The following is a 21,418-nucleotide window of genomic DNA, read 5'->3' on the forward strand; positions in this document are numbered from 1 at the left end:
ACTGTCCATTCTTTGTTTATGGTTCTGTCCCAACCAAGGACTCCTGCCAAATTTCTAACTGACAGAATATATTTTCATTCAGCAAAATTGTAACTTTGTTCCATATTCCGTATATCCTTACTGACTCCAGAAAAAACATTCACTTAAGCTGCCTGGAAAAACAGTTGTTTTAAGGACTCATCTAAGACCTTAAGGAATGCAAGCTTTAAGGACAATTTCCCATGCCTGAAACCTCTCTATTTTAGGATAAAAGCTAGCCAATAGAAAGAGAGGGCAACTGTTGGGCGATCCTTGGTTTTTACATTGATCTTCCTTCTACTGTTATTGGTGAGGGGAGAAGTTAAACAATAATGGTTCCATTCTGCATTTCTTCTCTCGTCTTAAAAAGAAAATTTTAAAGGAGGATATTGAGGACGCAGTGGCTAAGATGCTGAGCTTGTCGATCAGAAAGGTTGGCAGTTTGGTGGTTCGAATCCCTAGCTCCACGTATCGGAGTGAGCTCCAGTTACTTGTCCCAGCTTCTGCCAACCTAGCCGTTCGAAAGTACGTAAAAAATGCAAGTAGAAAAATAGGAACCAGCTTTGGTGGGAAGGTAACAGCGTTCCATGCGCCTTCGGTGTTTAGTCACACGGCCACATGACCATGGAGACGTCTTCGGACAGCGCTGGCTCTTTGGCTTTGAAACGGAGATGAGCACCGTTCCCTAGAGTTGGAAGTGACTAGCAAATATGTGCAAGGGGAACCTTTACTTTTTAAAGGAGGATATCATCATGCATGAAATGTTGGACGGACCTTGTTTCCACCACTTTTGAATGCACATGTCAAAATGGCTAAAGGCATGTTAAAAAAATAGCCGGACCTTGGCTTTCCATCACATCTTATCCGCCATGGAAACATGTAAGGAATTTCAGAGGAAGAAGCACGCCCCAAACAGTGGGGATACACCTCTTCCTCCAGAGCTGTTCTAGTGACCTTTGTAGGATTGTATAGTAATAAATTTGGTGCGGAGTGTAATTTCTGGAGATGCTCCAGATGTCAACAGAAACAGCGAGGAGAGGAAGTGGCAGTGACTCATGGTCCTAGGAGTCACTTGAATAGGATCAATGCACCTTCTGAGCCAGACAGGAAATGCCTGTGACTCTTTTAGACCTGTGGCTCCGCAAGAGGAAGGGCAGCTCATTTCTACTTCCTCTCTTCGGGTGCTTTCTATGGATGGCACCTTCCCACTGGCTCTATTCTGTCGAAACGGGCCCTCTATTCAACATGACTTGAGAGATCACCTGGATTTTACTAGGCATCTGAGAGGTTGGTGGAGGAAAGGTCCCTGTGGCCCATTCAATGGACTTCTACGAATCCGGATGCTCGCTGGCTTCGGTCTACCAGTGCAAAGGAACAAGGGAACTCAAAGCAGTTCAATCCGTTGGCTAAATCAATTGCATTTAATTCTTCTCAGGCCCCACAACCAAGTTATTTGTTTGTTTGTTTTTTCATTTCTTAATGAGAACTGCAGAATACTGCATGGGAAGAGTACTGCATCCAGTTTTGGTTACCACACTATAAAAAGATGTTGAGACTCTAGAAAGAGTGCAGAGAAGAGCAACAAAGATGATTAGAAGACTGGAGACTAAAACATTTGAAGAATGGTAACAGGAACTGGGCATGGATAGTCTAGTGAAGAGAAGGACCAGGGGAGACATGATTGCAGTCTTCCAATATTTGAGGGGCTGCCCCAGAGAGGAGAGGGTCAAGCTATTTTCCAAAGCATCTGAAGGCCAAACAAGGAATGATGGATGGAAACTGACCAAGGAGAGATTCAATTTAGAAATAAGGAGGAACTTTCTGATAGTGAGAACAATCAACCCATGGAACAGAAATTGCCTTCAGAAGTTGTGGGAGCTTCATCACTTGAAACTTTCAAGAAGAGATTGGACTGCCATTTGTCAGAAATGATATAGGCTCTCCTGCTTGAGCGGTGGGTTGGACTAGATGACCTATAAGGTCCCTTCCAACTCTGTCAATGTGTTGAATCTGTTAATAGGAAAACCTGACCTGTACTTTGTTCAGTAGCTCTCTTTTAAAATATAATCTTTATTGTCACTGTACTTAAATACAACGAAATTTGTTAAAACTGGGTAAAATATATCCTTTTCTAAAATTCTGCCACTCTTCTTGGAGACGGAAAGTTTAGTTCTCTCCTGCTGGTAACAACCTGTTTTCTAAACTGATCTCATTTGGCCAAATACCTGCCTTTGTTTTAATGACCTGACCTGAATCTCTTTGATGTAAAATGTAAGATCCCTGAGAATGAAGGTTCCAGGTAAACGGAGCCATCCATGATATATTGGCCAAGTTCAATGTTATTGATTGAAGGTGGGGAGTGGGGTTAGTCTGCAGTGGTCCAAAACCAGGAATCAATTGCATCTCTGACTGTCCCTGTCCCCATCTATTCTCTGCCTCCCGAGTATCAGCTGATTGGGAGGGAAATGGGGATTTTGCAGTAACCTTCCCCTGGAGTGGGGAGGAAATGGAGATTTTCCAGCATCCTTCTCCTGCCATGCCCACCAAGCCATGACACGTCCACGAACCAATGCGCACAAAACTGGTAGTAAACAAAATTGAATCCCATCACTGGTAAGAACCCCAGCCCTACCTATGACAAACCTCTACCCACTGTTTCCCTTGTCACCCCCCAACAACTCTCCCCCCCCCAAGGTTGTGGTACAATAAAGCCATGTTCTAGGAAAACGTTTGCATCCACATTTCTTACCTGGAACGGTATTTAGATTTGCCAAGGGCTTTGCTGAGGGCAGCTGAAGTTGAGCGTCTCCTTTGAATGACGGGTTTCATTTTCTGTAGGAGAAAAGGACAGAGTGGGTGAGTTAAGTGCTCGTGATCCAGGATGAGCTACATCAAAGTTTCCAAACGATGGCAACTTTAAGATAGGTGGACTTAAATTCTCAGAATTCCTCAGCCAGCATGCGGAGCTGCACTAAAAGGAAAAGAATAGGACAGAGACTAATTCCAAGAACAAGGGGATGGCCCAATTCAGAAACTTAATGTTTGGAATGTTGCGCTGTTAGCGAGAAGAGCCAACTTCAAGATCTCCTTGATGTGCTAGCTGTCTATGTGCAGCAGGGGTGGGATCAGGAGTGAAATTCAGCAGGTTCTGACAGGATTTGGAGAACCGGTAGTGGAACTTTTGAGTAGTTCGGAGAACCAGCAAATACCACCTGTGGCTGGCCCTGCCCCCATCTATTCTCTGCCTGCCAAGTCCCAGCTGATCGGGAGGGAATGGGGATTTTGCAGTATCCTTCCCCTGCCATGCCCACCAAGCCACACCCACAGAACCGGTAGTAAAAAAAATTAATTTCACCACTGGGTGGGATTCTACCGGTTCGGACCAGTTCGCACGAACTGATAGCTCCGAAGATCAGCTGGGAGCGTACCGGTTCGCTCTGACTAGCAAGTAGGCCTACCTGCCTGCCCTTGCGCTTTGCCTACCTTTATCTTCTCAGCTGAGTTGCGCGGCAGAATGGATTGCCACGCCTCAGCTGTTTTCCTTCACAAGCAGTAATCTGGAAGGTAAGTTTTCTCTGAACTGTGCACCTGCGCTCAGTGACCCAGTTGTTGAACCGGTAGGATTCCACCCCTGATGTGCTCAAGGTGTTGGAGAAGGTGTTCAAGCCAAAGAACCATCACTTGTACTCCCACAATGGACAATGGGTGGAAAGGCGACACAAAAACAGGTGAAGTAAGAGTGAGTAGCATGCAATGAAAGCCTGAGGGAAGGAATTCCCTGTGTCCGATTGCAGGAGGGCTGGCTTGGTGGGAACCAGATCTCACTAATAATAATAATAATAATAATAATAATAAAATTTTATTTGTTAGCCGCACCCTCTCCCGAAGGACTCGGGGCGGCGTACAATAAAAAACACATAAAATACAAAAATGGACAATACATACACAAAAATATAGACGTATACGTGTACGTGGAGGAGGTAGACAGATGAATGGAAACAATTACAATCGCAATTTAAAATCCCCTAAATAAAATTACAAAATTAAAAACCCGTCAGGAGCGATATCAAACTATGGTTGAGCCAGGCCAGCTACTTGGAATAGGTGGGTCTTGAGCTTTACACTGTTCCTGGGTTGGGTTCTTTTTTTAAAAAAATCAAGATTTTTTTATTTTTTAAAATACAAATTATGCATATTATAGGGACAAAGGGCTGTCCAGGTCTCTTCTTTTACACCCTCTCATTTCCATAGTCCATTTAATATCATAGTTTTCACTTTTAGCCAAATTATTCTCTTCTGTTATTTTCACCTTTGTACTTATTTTTTTTCTTAATACATAAACAACATCTTCAATTGCCCCGTCAAAGTTACACCAAATTTTCATTTCTTATTTTCTCCATTTATATATTTTACTATAAACAACATATATCCTCTAATTCAATTTAAACACAGAGAGCATTTCTTTCAATGTTTCTACAATTAGCAATATACTATAATTTATTTATCTCTTAATTAATTACATAACAATAACAATCTTACTACTATTCTCTTTGGTCACTAATGTAACTCCTTTCCCCTTTCTTTCTCTTTTAACCATTTTCTCTTGGGCTCTCAAACATTCCACTTTTAATTCTTTTTCTTCTTCTCCCCCTGTCTCCTAACCTCTTCTTTTTCTTATTTTTGTGGTTATTGTATCTTTTCTTCAGAGTATTTACTTTTATTGTTCTAGAAACTTTCTCCAGGGTTTTCCCTGTTCCTCTCCCTTCCTTATTGTTTTGTGGTTTCTTTTTTTGGGGATCTCCCCTTTGTCTGCTTTTTCTTTGTGACTGTAAATCCCAGTGAAATCTTCTACCTGCATTTTATTTTCAATTTTTCTTTCTTCCATGTTATTTTCCTGTACCTCATTTGTGCCCTGTTTCACCCCCCCCCCTCTTCTCTTATTTCTTGTTCTGTATGTTCCCTTTTATTTCCTAGCTTTTTTTCCCCAATTAATGTTTCACACACACACTTTTCAGCAGCCCAAGTGATCCAAGATTTGGATTTCCCAAGAAATCCAAATCTCCATGATACAAGTTTAACTATTTTAACAGATATTTAAATTTTTGGGTTATATTGGGTAGGGCTCTTGAGAGGGTTCAAGGAGCAAGCCTGTGAAGGAGACCAAATAGGTCTTCTTGGAATAGCAAAGCACCATTTCACTGGCAAGCCACAAACTGGCATCTCTCTTCCTTTATGCCCTCATCTAAATCATTGATGTTGAAGATTTTGAAGAGCACTGTGCCTAAAACAAAATCTTGCAATTCATTGCTGCTTACTTCCCTCCAGACAGATTAACAGAGTTAGAAGGACTTTATAGGTCATCTACTCCAACCCCCCCTCAAGCAGGAGACCCTACGCCACTTCTGACAAATGGCAGTCCAATCTCTTCTTGAAAGTCTCAAGTGATGAAGCTCCCACAACCTCCGAAGGCAACTTCTGTTCCACGGGTTGATTGTTCTCACTGTCAGAAAGTTCCTCCTTATTTCTAGGTTGAATCTCTCCTTGGTCAGTTTCCATCCCTTATTCCTTGTTTGGCCTTCAGGTGCCTTGGAAAATAGCTTGACCCCCTCCTCTCTGTAGCAGCGTCTCAAATTTTGGAAGACTGCAATCATGTCTCCCCTGCTCCTTCTCTTCATTGGACTAGCCATGCCCAATTCCTGTAACTGTTCTTCATATGTTTTAGTCTCCAGTCCCCTAATCATCTTGGTTGCTCTCTTCTGCACTTTTTCTAGAGTCTCGGCATCTTTTTATACTGTGGTGACCAAAACTGGATGCAGTACTCTAGGTGTGGTCTTACTAAGGCTTTATAGAGTGGTATTAGTACCTCCCTTGATCTTGATCGTATCCCTCTGTTAATGCAGTTTGGGATTGCACTGGCTTTTTTGGCTGCTGCTGCACACTGCTGGCTCATATTTAGCTGATTGTCCACTAAGACTCCAAGATCCATCTCACAGTTACTACTATTAAGTCTTGTTTCACCATGTAGATGGGGTACCATTAAGGACTACACGTTGAGTGCAGCTGGCCAGAGACAGGGGATGAAGGCTCACTTTGGGAAAATGGGGCAGGGAGTTGGGAACCCTGTTGCCATGACGAGCCAGGCCAGAATCCATCAAGGCTCCAGGATGGGCTAAGGAGAGCTACAACTTGAATTTAGGCTGTGGCATTCAGAACCTGTGATCATCTGCTCTGGTGTTAGCAAGAGCTTGGGTGTGAGGAAGATCCGATGGAATGAAGAGAATCTTTGGCTCCCGGACAAGGGATTCCATGTAACCCGCTGGCTGAACAGCTGCACGTAGGATACTGCGTGGCTCAGGGCTTCCCACCATTAATTAAAGGGCCTTCGTTCAGCTTTGTGTAAAAATATCCATTCTCATCCGCAATTCCCATGTCGCTTCTGCACCCATTTCAGTGGGCGCAGAAAGGAAAGCAGAAAGGAAAAGAGCAAATAGCTGGGCCAAAGGTTTGCAGGCCTGGACAGGGGTGTGTGTGTGTGTGTGGAGGGAGGGGAAGGCCTGGATGGCAACTGACCGCACTTCTTTTTCTTTCTTACTTGACATTTCCACTTGCAGAGTCATCTGTGATGCTTTCCCCCTAATTTACAAGTTCTCAGCTTGCTTTCCTTAATTGCTTTCTGGGAATCTGATTCCTCAACTGCCACATTCGGTGATTTAATTAGTAGACCACACTGAAAAAAACTGTGTGTTTACATTCCCAGACAGAAGGATACACATTTTGTTACGTTACATCTTTTATTTATGCATTGAGGACACTTTAAAAAACAACCCTCTTGTTTTCTCTGTTTTCAAATTGTTCTATGGTAATAAAACACAACCAACAAGCTGAGAAAAACTCAGAGATGGGTTGCTCCTGGATCGGCCCGGATCGGGTGAACCGGTAGTAGTAGCGACAGGAGGCTCCGCCCACCCACCAACCCGGAAGCTTCTGCACATGTGTAGAAGCATTGCATGAATGTGCGAGACCCATTTTCCAATAGTAAAAAAATTGGCAACCCACCACTGAAAAAACTCTCAAATTTTCTACCCAGTTGTGCAACTTAGCAGTTCATTTTATCTGTCTTGATATGTGAGCTGACTAAGCCAGGGGCAATTCCATTCTTTGTCCCAAATATTCCTGTTTCAGCACAGAAAATTCCTGATGGCTTGCATGGCCCTTCTCACGTCCAGGCTGCAGGCATTTCTGTGTAGGGAAGTTGCAAAGAATAGAATTCTTTATTGGCTAAGTGTGATTGGACACACAAGGAATTTGCCTTTGGTGCAGATGCTCTCAGTGTACATAAAAAGACAAGAGACATTCATCCAGAATCCTAAGGTACAATACTTAACGATAGTCACAGGGTACAAATAAGCAATCAGGAAACAATCAATATCCATATAAATCGTCAGGATACAAGCAACAAAATTACAGTCCTGCAGTCATAAGTGGGAGGATCTGCATGCGCAGAAGCAAAAATCAAGATGGCGGTGCCTACATCTCATGGGTACAAGTTACTACTGGTTTGGCCAAACTGGTCCGAACTGGTAGGAACCCACCACTGAGGGCAATGCACTGAGCAGGGCACGGTGAGTGCATCAGCTGATCAGCAAGGGACTGCAGTGGCATAGATATAAACGATGCTCAAAAATGCCTTGTGTGCTTCAGTATAAGAAGGATTTTATAGGAAAGAAATGGCAGCTAAAGAGAAATGGTTAACTTATTGTGAGTTGTTAGAATAGGAACGTGGAGAATGAAAGAAAATCAAGAGAGCAACTAGCTGCAAAGGAATTTAGAACGCAGAAATGAGTTTTCGATGGTTTTCATATGCACAGTTAAGAGAATGATTTAAGATAGATAATAGGGTACTTGGAATTAAGCAACAGGTGACAGAATTTCATGTTCAAATATATACAAATGATGAACATGTAATTGGTAAAATGTGTAACCTTTTGAAACAAAACTAACGTCTGACTGGAGGATAAAATGGACTAAGAACTTTGGACACAATTCAAATGGAACAGAAGGAAAATATATCGTTAAAAGCACTGAAATTTACATTATGTTAAGAATTTTTATAAAATGATGTATTATTGGCACATGAATTCAGAAAAATTGTCTAAAATATATAAAGGTGTTTCAGGTTTAAAAGGGCTGCAAGAAGCGTCATTTTATCATGTCTGGTAGGTTTGTGAAAAAGCTAGAAGTTTTGATACAAAGAATTTTAAAGATCAACATCCAACTGAAACCAAAACTTTTCTTGCTGGGATTATTGGACAGAAAAGAGCCTGGATGATTATTTTCATAAATAGCGATTACTGCAATACCATTATATGACCCAAAAGAGAACAGCGCTGAACTAGTCACAATGGAGGAAAGATTGGTGAAAAAGATAGAACTATTTTAACAGTAAAGGTAAAGGTTCCCCTCGCATGCATGTGCTAGCCATTCCTGACTCTAGGGGGCGGTGCTCATCTCCATTTCAAAGCCGAAGAGACAGCACTGTCCGAAGACGTCTCCATGGTCATGTGACCAGCATGACTAAATGTGGAAGGCGCACGGAACGCTGTTACCTTCCCACCAAAGGTGGTTCCTATTTTTTTACTTGCATTTTTACGTGCTTTCGAATGGCTAGGTTTGCAGAAGCTGGGACAAGTAACAGGAGCTCACTCCGTTACACGGTGCTAGGGATTCGAACCGCCGAACTGCTGACCTTTCTGATCGACAAGCTCAGTGTCTTACCCACTGAGCCACCGCATCCCTATTTTAACAGTAAATTGTGTAAAATCAAGGTTGACTCAGCCTTCCATCCTTCTGAGGTGGGTAAAATGAGGACCCAGATTGTTGGGGGCAATATGCTGACTCTGTAAACTGCTTAGAGAGGGCTGTGAAGCACTGTAAATCAGTATATAAGTCTAAATGCTATTGCTATTGCTGCGAGACTATTATATACATAAAAAATGGAAAGATTCTGAAATGCCAACAATGGAGGAAGGGCTGGTGAAGCTGACATCAGTAGCAGAGATAGCAACTTTATCTGGTTTGATTAGCAAAAGCTCAACAATTGTTTCTAACTTCCTATAACTTTCTTTTATGGACATTTTGCTGAAAAAAGAGCAAAATGAATTTGTGATAGATGAATTTGAAGATTAGAAAGGTGACGTATGGAAAAAGGGAGAGAGAAAGCAAAATATAAATATATCTATCATCACTATTAAGAAGATCGCAAGTCACTTCTTTTTTAAACTTTCTATTTCTATTTCCGTTTTATTTTCTTTTTTTCACTATTTACTATTTTTCTTCATTCTTTATTTATCATATTTGCATAGTTCCCCCATTTCATCAAAGTGGCTGTGGATGGAGCAAGTTTTTAATTTTTTTCTCATGCTTGTTATATTGTTAAAAATGTCTTCAATAAAGATTATTTTTTTAAGAAAATGGGACTCAGTCTCCCCTACGGACAAATTGAAATGCACAACTACAACTGGCCTATAATCGGAATTATTAGACTTGCTAACCAAATAGGTGACTATGCCTACTTAAAACTAACCAAGGAGAGAAGCAACCTGGAACTAAAGAGGAATTTCCTGACGGTGAGAACAATTAATCAGTGGAACGACTTTCCTCCTGGAGCTGTGGGCCCTCGAACACAGGAGGTTTTGAAGAAGAGATTGAACAGCCATTTGTCTGGAATGGCAGAGGGTCTCCTACTTGAGCAGAGGGTTGACTAGAATCTGAATCCCAAGCTCTGTCCCAACTCTGTTATTCTGTTAATAAGTGGCGTCAGCTTAAAATCCTGTTGTTCCCTATTGTTGCAAGAAATGTCCTTTTGGGTTCAGTTCCAAGTGGGGAAAAAGACACTGGAAACATGGAGGCTGCTTGGAAAGACTGGCTCAGGCCTTACTGGTCCATTGACAAAGCTGGGGGAGCTATTAAGAGTGAGTCTCTTTCCTGCCTAAAACATGTTTCTCTGGCTCAGGCCTTAATGGCCCATTAACAAAGGTGGTGGTGGATGAGTTTCTGCCTCCCTTTTAGGGGGAAATATTCTGCCCTTTTAATATTCCCTAAAATATTTCATTTTCACACAGAGATGGGTGCTAACTTCCTGCACTATGTTGCAAACATCATTTTTAAATAGCAGGCTATATGTCAATGCTTGCAGCTGTGCTGTTTTAAAAATCTGTAAGCAGTGAGGGCCAGAGAAACAAAAGAAACGGTGGCTTCAAACAATCACGAAAAGTGCATCACACAGTGAAGAGCAATGAAGAAGAAAATCATCCCATAGAACCTCGCAAGAGAAAAAAACCACTGGTCAGCACTGAGGGTGGATGGCTAACTAGGATTCCCTCAGAGCAGAAGATCCAGGATGGTGCACCCACGGAAGCAGCTATTGTGAAAAAGTTTTTCAGGAGTGAAGAAATAGGACCGGTCAATATTTTGAATGTGACTTTGATTGGACAGGAGAGGTGCATAAAATGTTAGGTCTGGTATAGCTTTCACTATCTTGAGTTGAGTTGACCTTGAGTTGACATCTTACAGACTTTGATTCAATAATGCCAAACTTTTCCGTTCATCTGATAGCTTTAGCAGCTGTTGGCTTGCACTGCAGAAAGTCTTTGCAGTGACTTTGCCCGAGTACGATCACTTACAAGGCCAAGTAGACGCTTCTTAGTTTCATGCTAGGCATGGCCTGGAGCCTGTGCTGGAGACACTCCTTCTGCTCCCCAATGAGGGTTTGTTTTCCTGTGCAGACCTTCTTGCCACTGGGGCTAAGTCTCTTCCCTTAGCAGCTCCTCTGACCTCTTACTATTTAGGAAAACACAGCATGACTTGAGCAAGGAATAGCTCAGGGTTGGGAACAGAGGGGATTGAAGCACTGTTCAAGGAAGATCTGATATATGTATTTGTAGAAGGGAGGATATGTTTTATTTCCTAACTTTTAGAATTGAGCCTGGCCTCTAGATGGATCAGGCATGGATGGTGAGGTCAGAAACTGACCTGCTGTGCCTCTTACCCAAGCAACTCCCAAGGTAAGCAGGTGCATGGGTGTCTGAGGTTCCATCTAGCGGCAGCCAAAAAAGCCAATGCAACCATAAACTGCATTAACAGAGGGATACAATCAAGATCAGGTGAGGTACTAACACCACTCTGTAAAGCCTTAGTAAGACCACACCTAGAGAACTACATCTAGTTTTGGTCACCACACTATAAAAAAGATGTTGAGACTCTAAAAATAGTGCAGAGTAGAGCAACCAGGATGATTAGGGGAATGGAGACTAAAACATACGAAGAAAGGTTGCAAGAACTGGCCCTGGCTAGTCTAGTGAAGAGAAGGACCAGGAGAGACAGGATAGCAGTCTTCCAATATTTGAGGGGCTGCCACAGAGAGGAGGGGGTCAAGATATTTTCCAAAGCTCCTGAAGGCCAGACAAGGAATAATGGATGGAAACTGACCAAGGAGAGATTCAACCTGGAAATAAGGAGGAACTTTCTGACAGTGAAAACATTTAACCCTTGGGACAGTTTGTCTTCAGGAGCTTCATCACTTGAGACTTCCAAGAAGAGATTGGCCTGCCATTTGTCAGAAATGGTGTAGGGTCTCCTGCTTGAGCAAGGGGTTGGGCTAGATGACCTATGAGGTCCCTTCCAACTCTGTAAAATCTGTGACATCTGTACAGAAGCTAATGTCCATGAGCGCCAGTGTATGCAGGCTTTCTATCTCTGGCCTGCATCCTGATTTTTCTAAATTCAAAAAGTCATGCTGGGATCAGTGGGACAAGTCATCGCAAACTGAAGCTCCACTGCAGTGATTCCAGTCAGCATGGCTTGTTTGGATCCAAACTGTTGGTCCTCTAAAACAGGAGGTCTGTCAGGTCTGCCATTGCATCACTTCAGCCCTGCTTTGCTTCAATGGCATCTTGCCATAAAAAAAAGGGGAGGAGGAGCAAGGGGATCTAGGGTTGACAGGATGAGAAGAACCAGAGGTGCCAGCCTGGAACACAGCTTGAGAGATCCAAGGACACAAGCCTGGGAATGGAATGAGGAACATCTGTCCAAAGACGCACCAAAATGTAGAACTAAATTGAATCTTACTGGACGACACGAAGATGATCAAGGGGGGAAGGGCTTGGGAGAAAGAAAATTTACCAGGACTAAGCAGGAAATCTTCAGATCTGGCTTTGCTGCTCTGTAAGCCCTTGCGATCCCAGTTGCAATGGATGGCTGTGAAAGTTGGGCCACAAGAAAGGCTGAGTGCCAAAGAATGGAGGCCTTTGAACTCTGGTGCTGAGGCCTTTGGCTAATGGATGTGGAGCAAGACAGGAAAAAATTTGAAACTCCAGCATTGACTTATCATCCTTGATCCCACTGCCTCAATCAAAATTGTCTAACATTCCTGTCAATTATGGGTTGGATAGATTTATATCCTTGCTCTCCTCTAGGACCGTGATGGTGAACCTATGGCACGCGTGCCACAGGTGGCACATGGTGCGCTCTCTGTGGGCACATGACCCGTCACCCTTGTTCAGCTCCACCATGCATGCGCGCATGTCTCCTGCCGGCCAGTTGGTCATTGGGTCTCTGCCATGCATGTGCAGAGTGGGGCGCATGTGGGGACCATGAATACATGTGGGGTGCATGCACAGGGCCATGTGCACATTGCATTGGGGGGGTTGGGTATGCACACAGATGCACACTTTGGGCACTCGGTCTGGAAAAGATTAGCCATCACTGCTGTAGGATCTCAAGGCAACCTAGATAACTTTCCCTCTCTACTTCTCCCTACCAGAACAATCCTGTGAGACAAATTGGGCTGAGTGGGTGATTGGCCTCAAATCCCCAGGGCATTTCTGGAGGTGAACCCCAGTCTCCCAGGGACCTTTCAAGAACCAAATTACTACACCTTAATGCCGGATATATTGAGGGATGCGGTGGCTCAGTGGCTAAGATGCTGAGCTTGTCAATCAGAAAGGTCGGCAGTTCGGCGGTTCGAATCCCTAGCGCCGCGTAACGGAGTGAGCTCCTGTTACTTGTCCCAGCTTCTGTCAACCTAGCAGTTCGAAAGCATGTAAAAATGCAAGTAGAAAAATAGGAACCACCTTTGGTGGGAAGGTAACAGTGTTCCATGCGCTTTCGACGTTTAGCCATGCCGGCCACATGACCATGGAGACGTCTTCGGACAGCGCTGGCTCTTCAGCTTTGAAATGAAGTTGAGCACCGGCCCCTAGAGTCGGGAACAACTAGCACATACATGTGAGGGGAACCTAATGCCTAATATTAAGAATTGGAAAATTCCTGACTGGATGAAGATGACGATTATTTTCTAGGAAGCTGAAGACTTTCAATGGCCAACAGATAGACTTCCTCTGTTATAATCTGTTTGTTACCTGGTCCTTCAGGCATATATTCAGGTATATTGTTTGCCACTGAATCTATCACCTTTGTTGCTGGTCTTCCTCTTCTCCATCCTTACCACCTTTCCCCTAAAAGTCCAGGAGCAGTAGAGCTTTTTCCAGAGGTCTGTGTCCAAGGTGGGATAATTTGAGCCTGGTCCCCTGTGACATAACTCTGAAAATTCTGAATTGACCATTAAAAACTGAAACAGGTGATCCCAGGTGAACATCCCTCCTTCCCCTTTCCTCACCTTCAGGAAAAGAAATAATACGAAGAATCTTATCCGTTTCAGTAGGCACCTGTCCACCTGGCTCCTGCCATCACCAACAAAGCTCCAGGAAAGGTAAAGTCTGAAGTGATTGATTTTGAAAGCAACCCACTTCAGACCAGATTCCTCCGAATGTTTCCCAATGAACTCAATCAAATGTGACTTTCTCACCCAATCCACACGATGTTTGAAAGCTTTAGAGCCCATATGCTCATCGTGGAAGGAATTCCTGCTCGTTTTCCAGTCCTGAGAATTTTTCTTTAGAAAGGAAGAGAACTGATTACAGCAAGCACCAAAGGCCCATAAGCTGAAAGAGGCCGATCAAACATTCCTGCAAGGTGCCAAGACTTCAGTTATCGGCATGCTTTATTTTCAGCACCACTTTAGTGGTAGGACTGAGATGTCCTAAATGACATCTCATGGGTACAATTAGATAGGAAAGTCCTAGACAGGCTCATGTTCCATCTTTGCCTATTTGGGACTTGTTTTATTGAGCCTCTCCTTGGTAGGGGAGGATCTCCTGTGGTAAACAAATTAGCACCCTGAATTCTAGGGCAGAACATTGCTTAGGAATATTTGCTGTCCACCTGGACAATGTTTGCCGGGGGGGAAATGCCCTGGGGTTTGGGGCCAGTGACAGGAAGGAATCCTGCAGGCCGGATAAGGCGCCTCCATCGGTTGGATCCCCTTGTTTCATAATCGCCACGGCCGAATCAGGAGTGCAACCGCCGCTCTGCAGTATGTTCTTTCTGTTTGTAATCCCAGATCTTCCCAAGGGTGTGGGGTGGGTGTAGGGGGGTTGCAGGACCTCTTGCTGTGTCCCGTTGCCTTGGTGACAGATCCACGTTTACTCAAACACACTCAGAAAGTGCTTGAAAACTTGCAACACTGCACTGTGTTTGCCCGTTAGTCATCCCAAAGCTGCCAGTTTCAGTGCTGTGTTTCTTGGCATGGCGAAACCTGAGAGTCCGAGAGCTGCGTTTCAAACCCATGTATGGCCTGACACTATCAGCTCTGCTCAGCAAAGGGGCCAGGATTCCTGTTTGGCCACCGAGCGTGGCAGAGGCTCCGGTGTTATTATCCAGACCATTAAACTGAAGCGCAAAACACCCCAACTCACCTGCCCCTCTCTGCACCAGGGACGGTTTCTGCCTTGGCACGACGGAGTAAAACAGACGTCAAGTGCAAATCTGTTTTTTGTTACTTTCCCCATGAGCTTGCCCAGAATTAGGATACAGCGATTCTAACTGAGATTAGGATCGTGCTTTGTATGTACCGAAGCCTCCTGCAGTCACAGGGCTCAAGTGGCGCTCATTAATACTCTGGGAGAAAGGCTGGGGAGGGGATGGGGGGAGTAAGCGTTCCAAAATTTCATCACTGTGGCAAGGACCCTATCCATACCCTCAAGGGAGGGACTCTGGGCTTGTGGGGACAAACCAAGGAGAATGCCCAAAGCTGGAAGATGCCTGGACTGGTCTGGCAAGGTGGCAATCATACCATCGGCTCTGCCCAGGGAATGCTGGCAGTCAGGTGGCCATTCAGAAGGAGCAGCCCTGTGAGAAACAGTGTGGCATCCCGTGGCATGCTTGGGATGCAGAAGCTGATGTGTTCTAGACTTTAAGATGCTGCAAGATTATGTTCTTTTTGCTGCCAAAAATGAAGACGTCTATATTTGAGATCCTATGGTTTCTCTGCATCTTGTCTGCAGGCAGTGATCACACGCAATCATGCAAAAGATAGCCAAAAGGAGACCCCCCCTCTAGAGTTAATTTCAGATGATGAGACAGATCAGGATTTGGGATACCGATTTCAGTTTACTTTACCAGATGTTTCTGGGCCAAGAAAAGGGAGAAGACATATAATGCAGATGCCACAAGGATTCATCCTGGCTTGGTGCTCTTGAAAATATGGAAGAGCGTCCAGCCAAGAGTTGGTTCTTATACGCAGATCAAGACTTTTTCCTCCCCCCCCCAAAGGGTCATCCACATCTTTGATTTGCAGGATCCCTAGCTGGGAGATCTTCTTTGTGCTTGAAGGATTGATTTGACACCTGGCCCAGTCCATCACATCAAATTGTTCTCTGGATGTTTTTCTTCTAGTCCATTCGATAAGATGAAATAATTTATTTGCTTTTGAAATTTCCATCAAAGCAGAGAAGAGTGTTGGTGAAATTTTTGGAGGTGGAATGGAGTATTCTTGGACTTATTTAGTGATGAAGTAAGGAGTGTGTGTGTGTGTGTGTGTGTGTGTGTGAGAGAGAGAGAGAGAGAGAGAGAGAGAGAGAGAGAGAGAGAGAGAATGAGAATGAATGTATCTCTAGCTTTCTACATATCTACTGAATTCCAAGAGAATATATTGTGATGAAATTCCTCCTGCAGTCCTTTATCAGATTGGGAAGTGAGAGAAACCAGAGATATTTCAACATGATCTGAGAATGTGTGACCCAGTGTAGCTCCACCTCCTCCATCCCCGCAAAGAAGGGAATCTCAAAATCATCAGCCAAAACACTGGAAGAGATTCTCCTTTAAATTTGCTTCATTCATCCGTGATGCTTTGTATATTGATGGAGCTCAGTTGGCCTCTCTTCCCCACCACAGGTAAGGGTCAGAGCTAGTTAAAAGTCCCCATACAGCCACCAATAGTTGCTTTTGGGCTTTGCTTTAGTTTTCTGGGGCAACAGAACATTAGTGAATCCTGTTGTGGTCCACCAGCGGCCTGCGGAGCTGACAGCAGAGTCGGACAGTCAGGAGATTGGGGAGGAAGATAGGCCAGTCCTGGAGTCTGGGGAAAGCTCAGACTAGGTCTCTATGTCGGAAGCAGAGAGGGGGCCAGGGCCAACTGGGAGTTAAGTGCTGCCCCCAGAGCCTCTGGAGTCTGACATCAGCAAGGCAGAAGAACAGTCTGAGCCTGTTCCCAGTGTGCGCATGCACAGAGCTGCCAAAAGGCAAGAACAGTTAAGACAACAAGGGAGACTCAGAAATTAGGTTGGAGATGATTAACTCCTCCCATAAGACATAAAAGAGGAGTAAACGGATGCAATTAGTTCATCTAGTCAGTTCAAGCTCTGAGAAGTCCTGTTTGACTCTGTGCTCTCTTTGGCCTTGCAAAACTAAATGGCAATTAGGTCTCTGGCAGTGTTTCAAGGGGATAAAGGTGGGTGCTTATCAACATTACCCTGAAAGATTGTTGCGATTCAGCAGACATCTGTCGGACTCTTCACAGACTGTTTGTGAATCATTACGGGCTCTGAATGATCATAATTCACAACCATTTAAATAAAAGAGAATTTTTGGGACAAAGATTGTAATGTGTGCCTTCTTCGGAAGCCTAGGACAGAACAAATCCCAAGAGAATGATTGGAAGTGCAGAGGAACATGGCATCTAGCCATATCCTAGGGCAGTGATGGCTAACATTTTTCCCATCAGGTGCTAAAAGTGGGGAGAGCACAGAGGGGTCGTATGCGGGCGTGCCCACACCCATAATTCTATGCCCATGATCTCTGCCCTCCCCCCTGTTTTTGGCATGTGATGGACCTGTTTTTCGCCCTCCCAGGCTCCAGACGTTTTCTAGGAGCCTGGGGAGGGCAAAAACAGCCTCCTACCCCAAGGCTCTCCAGAGGCTTCAGGAGGCTTCCCTGAAGCCTCTGGAGGGTGAAAAGGGGCTGAAAATGACGGCCGGAGTCAGCTGGCCAGCGCACCCCCCCACCTGTCCGCACATCATCAAGATGAAGAGCGAGAGGAGGAATTCTGGGAGATGAAGTCCACAAGTCTTAAAGCTGTCAAGTTTGAACACCCCTGGGTTTTTTTTTTTCTAAAGGGTTAGGGGTGCAAGGGTCTTGTAACTTGACAGCTTTAAGACTTGTGTGCTTCAATGCCAGAGTTCCTGAGCCAACGTTTTGGTTGCTAAGCAAGAGTGTTGTTAAATGAGTTTCACCACATTTTACAAGTTCGCCATGCCCACCTAGTCAAGCCACTCCCATCCGGTCACATGGCCGGCAAGCCACTCCCACCTGGTCACATGGCTGGCAAGCCACTCCAACAAAGCAGGCCACACCTACAGAAGAGGTTCTAAAAACTTTTGAAACCCACCACTGGTGCTGGAGCTGACAGGGCAATGCCCCATGTGCCCTAACAAATGGCTCCATGTGCCACCTGTGGCATGCGTGCCATAGGTTCACCATCATCCATTAGATCTCCATCAAGAGGGTCTGTGCTCTCAAAAAACAACTTCTCAAAAGAAATCCTGAATGCAAACACAGGGAGCTAAAAGCCAACTGTAAAACAATGAATTAAACTTTTTAAAAAAGCTTAGAGGAGGTAACATTAATCAACCCATTTCCTGTTGGTGTTTCAATCTCTGGTTTTTGCACAGCTTTTAAGGAGGGGGCACCTTTTCACGATGCTTGTGCATTAAAAGTCAGTGAAATAAATTGGGCTTGTTTTAAAAAGTCTTACACAAAAAACAACAGTTATCACTTTTGGAGATTATCTTGGGGAGGCCATCCTGGGCAGCAATATGTAAACATTTTCCTTAATTGTCCTATGGATTATTTAAAAAGAAAATTTGGGGGATTATCTGTTTTTGTTTGTTTTGGAAACAGAAGAACACTTAAAAACCATTGGAAAATTATATTCCTAATTATGTTTTCCCTTACTGTCTGTCTCCAGGCTGATTTCATGCAAGATGATATGCTGATATTAGAAATCCCACCAGGATCTCCTCAGATTCCTTTCTCTGGTCCAAGTGACCCTTCGGGAAAACAGCATCTTTATATTTTCCATGTAGTATTCAGGCCTTGGCTTGTCCTTGGACTTTTAGATGTGTTAAATGAACTGAACAGAAGCAGACAGAAGAGGGAACTGAAGTTGTGGTAGAAATCCCGTTTCAAATGAAAAACAAAATGAGTCGAAATGTTTATCAGAGCTACTCTCTACACCTGTGATGGCGAACCTATGGCACCTGTGCCAGAGGTGGCACACACAGCTTCTCTGGGGGTATGCATGCCATTGCCAGCTGCTCTTCTGGTTCCAGTATGCACATGCATGCTGGCCAGCTGGTCACTGGAGTGCCTCAAAATGACCTGAAAAATGGCCAAAAAGGCCATTTGGGGGGCTGTTTTCAGGCCGTTTTTCAGGCCATTTTCAGGCCAAAACCAGCCTGAAAATGCCCCTCAAATGGCCAAAAGACAGGCATGCGTGTGCTGGCCAGCTGGTCTTTGGATTTCCAGTGAAGGTGCCTGCATGCGTGTTCCAGTTTGGATACTCGGTGCCAAAAAGTTTCCCCATCACTGCTCTACGCCTTCCTAGCGTTGTTCCCGCAGACTCAGGGTCTGCTTTCCGGATCGACAAATGCCATCGTGCACAATTAATGCAGCCTCCAAATCCAATTGGGCAATTTTCATCCCTGCATTTGTTGGGACCGCCTTTGCTTTGCCCCTCCCACCCCCGCGGGCACTTGCCACCTTTATTAAAGTGGAGGGTGAGGAGAGCAAGGGTGGGAGAGGGTGCTGCTCATTGGATAGGGATGACCACTGTTTCTCCCACACTTTCTTGGTGCAGTGTCCGTTTGTTGCCACACTGTGTCATTGCTGGCATGGTCAAGAAGAGAAACACCTAATGACCAATGGTTGGATTCGAAACCTTTTACTACTGGTTCCATGGGAATGGCTTGGTGGGCGTGGCTGGGTGGGCATGGCAGGGGAAGGATACTGAAAAATCCCCATTTCCTCCCCATCAGCTGGGATTCGGGAAGCAGAGAAGAGATGGGGCGGGGCCAGCCAGAGGTGGTATTTGCCAGTTTTCCGAACAACCCAAACTTTCTGCTACCGGTTCTCCAGAACTGGTAAGAACCTGCTCAATACCTCCTCTGCTAATGACCAATGAAGCAGGGAGAGGCTGGCAAACATTTGTAATTTGAATTCAGTGGATATTTTTATTTTTGTTTTTCTGATGATACAACAATTCCAAATATTTCTGAAAATATACAGGATCTGAAAGTACTAAACGTCTGAAGGACATTCTGTGTTGGAAAAAGCTTTCTTGTTTCCTTCTAATCAAAGGCGGGTTTTGGGGTTACTTTAAATGTTCTCAAAAAGGTGAACCAGGAACTTGTCTGCCAACAACGGAGCCATTTGCTACTTGATTTAATACATTCTTGTTTTCCTGTTTCCAAGGTTTGTCTATATTAGTCAACGGCAATGAAAACTAAGAGACAAAAATAATCTTAATTATAGCATAAGGTTTTGTGGATTGTAGTTTATCAAACACAGGGCCCTGTTTTCAAGAAAATAAGACCTCCCGGATAATAAGCCCAATCAGGCTTTTGAGCGCATGCGCTAAAATAAGCCCTCCCCAAAAATATTGCAACACAGCAGCAGCTATGAAGTGACCATGCTCACCGCCTCCTGCACTTCAAAAATAATAACTCCCCAAAAATAACTCCCTTATTTGGGGGCTCAAAAGAAAATAAGACCCTGTCTTATTTTTGAGGAAACACGGTAAGTGTGGAGCTAGTATTTCCCCCCCCTTGATTTTCTGCCCTCCCCCTGAGAATATATATGGACACTCATCTTGCCTCTAAAAGACCAAGTTGTGATCCATGAAAGCCAAAAGCATCAGTATCCGAGGCTCCCAAATGCCACAAGATCTCTCACAGGGAGCACCCAACTTATTCCTTTTCTAGGAAACCAACATTTTCCTTAGAATTTCTGAAAGGAGAAAAGCTGGCCCTCAGATACGAACCTTAAGAGGTGGGTTTTATGATAGCTGAAGAAAAAGGAAGCCAGGGTCCAGGGATTTTCTCCCAAGGAGGCCAACAAAAAGAGGAAAGTCTCAGTCAACCAGAGGTGGTATTCAGCAGGATCTGACCAGTTCTGGAGAACCCATAGCAGAAATTTTGAGTAGTTCAGAGAACCAGCAAATACCACCTCTGACTGGCTCTGCCCCCGTCTATTCTCTGTCTGCCAAGTCCCAGCTGATCGAGAGGAAATGGGGATTTTGCAGTATCCTCCCCATGGAGTGGGGAGGGAATGGAGATTTTGCAGTATCCTTCCAATGGAGTGGGGAGAGAATGGGGATTTTGCAGTATCCTTCCCTTGGAGTGGGAGGGAACAGGGATTTTGCAGTATCCTTCCCCTGGAGCAGGGAGGGAATGGGTATTTTGCAGTATCCTTCCAATGGAGTGGGGAGAGAATGGGGATTTTGCAGTATCCTTCCCTTGGAGTGGGGAGGGAATGGGGATTTTGCAGTATCCTTCCCCTGGAGTGGGGAGGGAACGGGGATTTTGCAGTATCCTTCCCTTGGAGTGGGGAGGGAACAGGGATTTTGCAGTATCCGTCCCTTGCAGTGGGAGGGAACAGGGATTTTGCAGTATCCTTCCCCTGGAGCAGGGAGGGAATGGGTATTTTGCAGTATCCTTCCCTTGGAATAGGGAGGGAATGGAGATTTTGCAGTATTCTTTCCCTGCCACACCCACCAAACCACACCATCCCCACCAAGCCACGCCCACAGAACTGATAGTAAAAAAAATTGAATCCCACCACTGCAGTCAACCACAGGCTTCTCAGCGCTTCACAGTGTGTGCCGGGACCTTCCTTCTCTCATGCAAGAGTGGAGCTGAGAGCACTGTTTGCTCAAGAGGGTAGGGAGGACACCTCTGAATTGGTGCAGCAGACAAACTTTCCCCTGGGTGGGAGATGCTTCCTTGCA

The 21,418-nt window shown here is 44.7% G+C and overlaps 1 protein-coding gene across 1 annotated transcript in view; it reads right to left on the reverse strand.

Moving 5' to 3' along the window:
- Positions 1-21,418, reverse strand: part of LOC309397712 (uncharacterized protein) — a 68,755-nt gene that overhangs the window by 24,899 nt on the left and 22,438 nt on the right. Inside the window, exon 2 of the mRNA XM_081963973.1 lies at positions 2,768-2,850. Coding sequence (XP_081820099.1) covers positions 2,768-2,847 — 80 coding nt within the window. The 5' untranslated portion in view covers positions 2,848-2,850. The remainder of the gene's footprint in view (positions 1-2,767; positions 2,851-21,418) is intronic.

The sequence above is a fragment of the Natrix helvetica genome (genome assembly GCF_964273705.1).
Source record: "Natrix helvetica genome assembly, chromosome: 11".
Taxonomy (NCBI): domain Eukaryota; kingdom Metazoa; phylum Chordata; class Lepidosauria; order Squamata; family Natricidae; genus Natrix; species Natrix helvetica.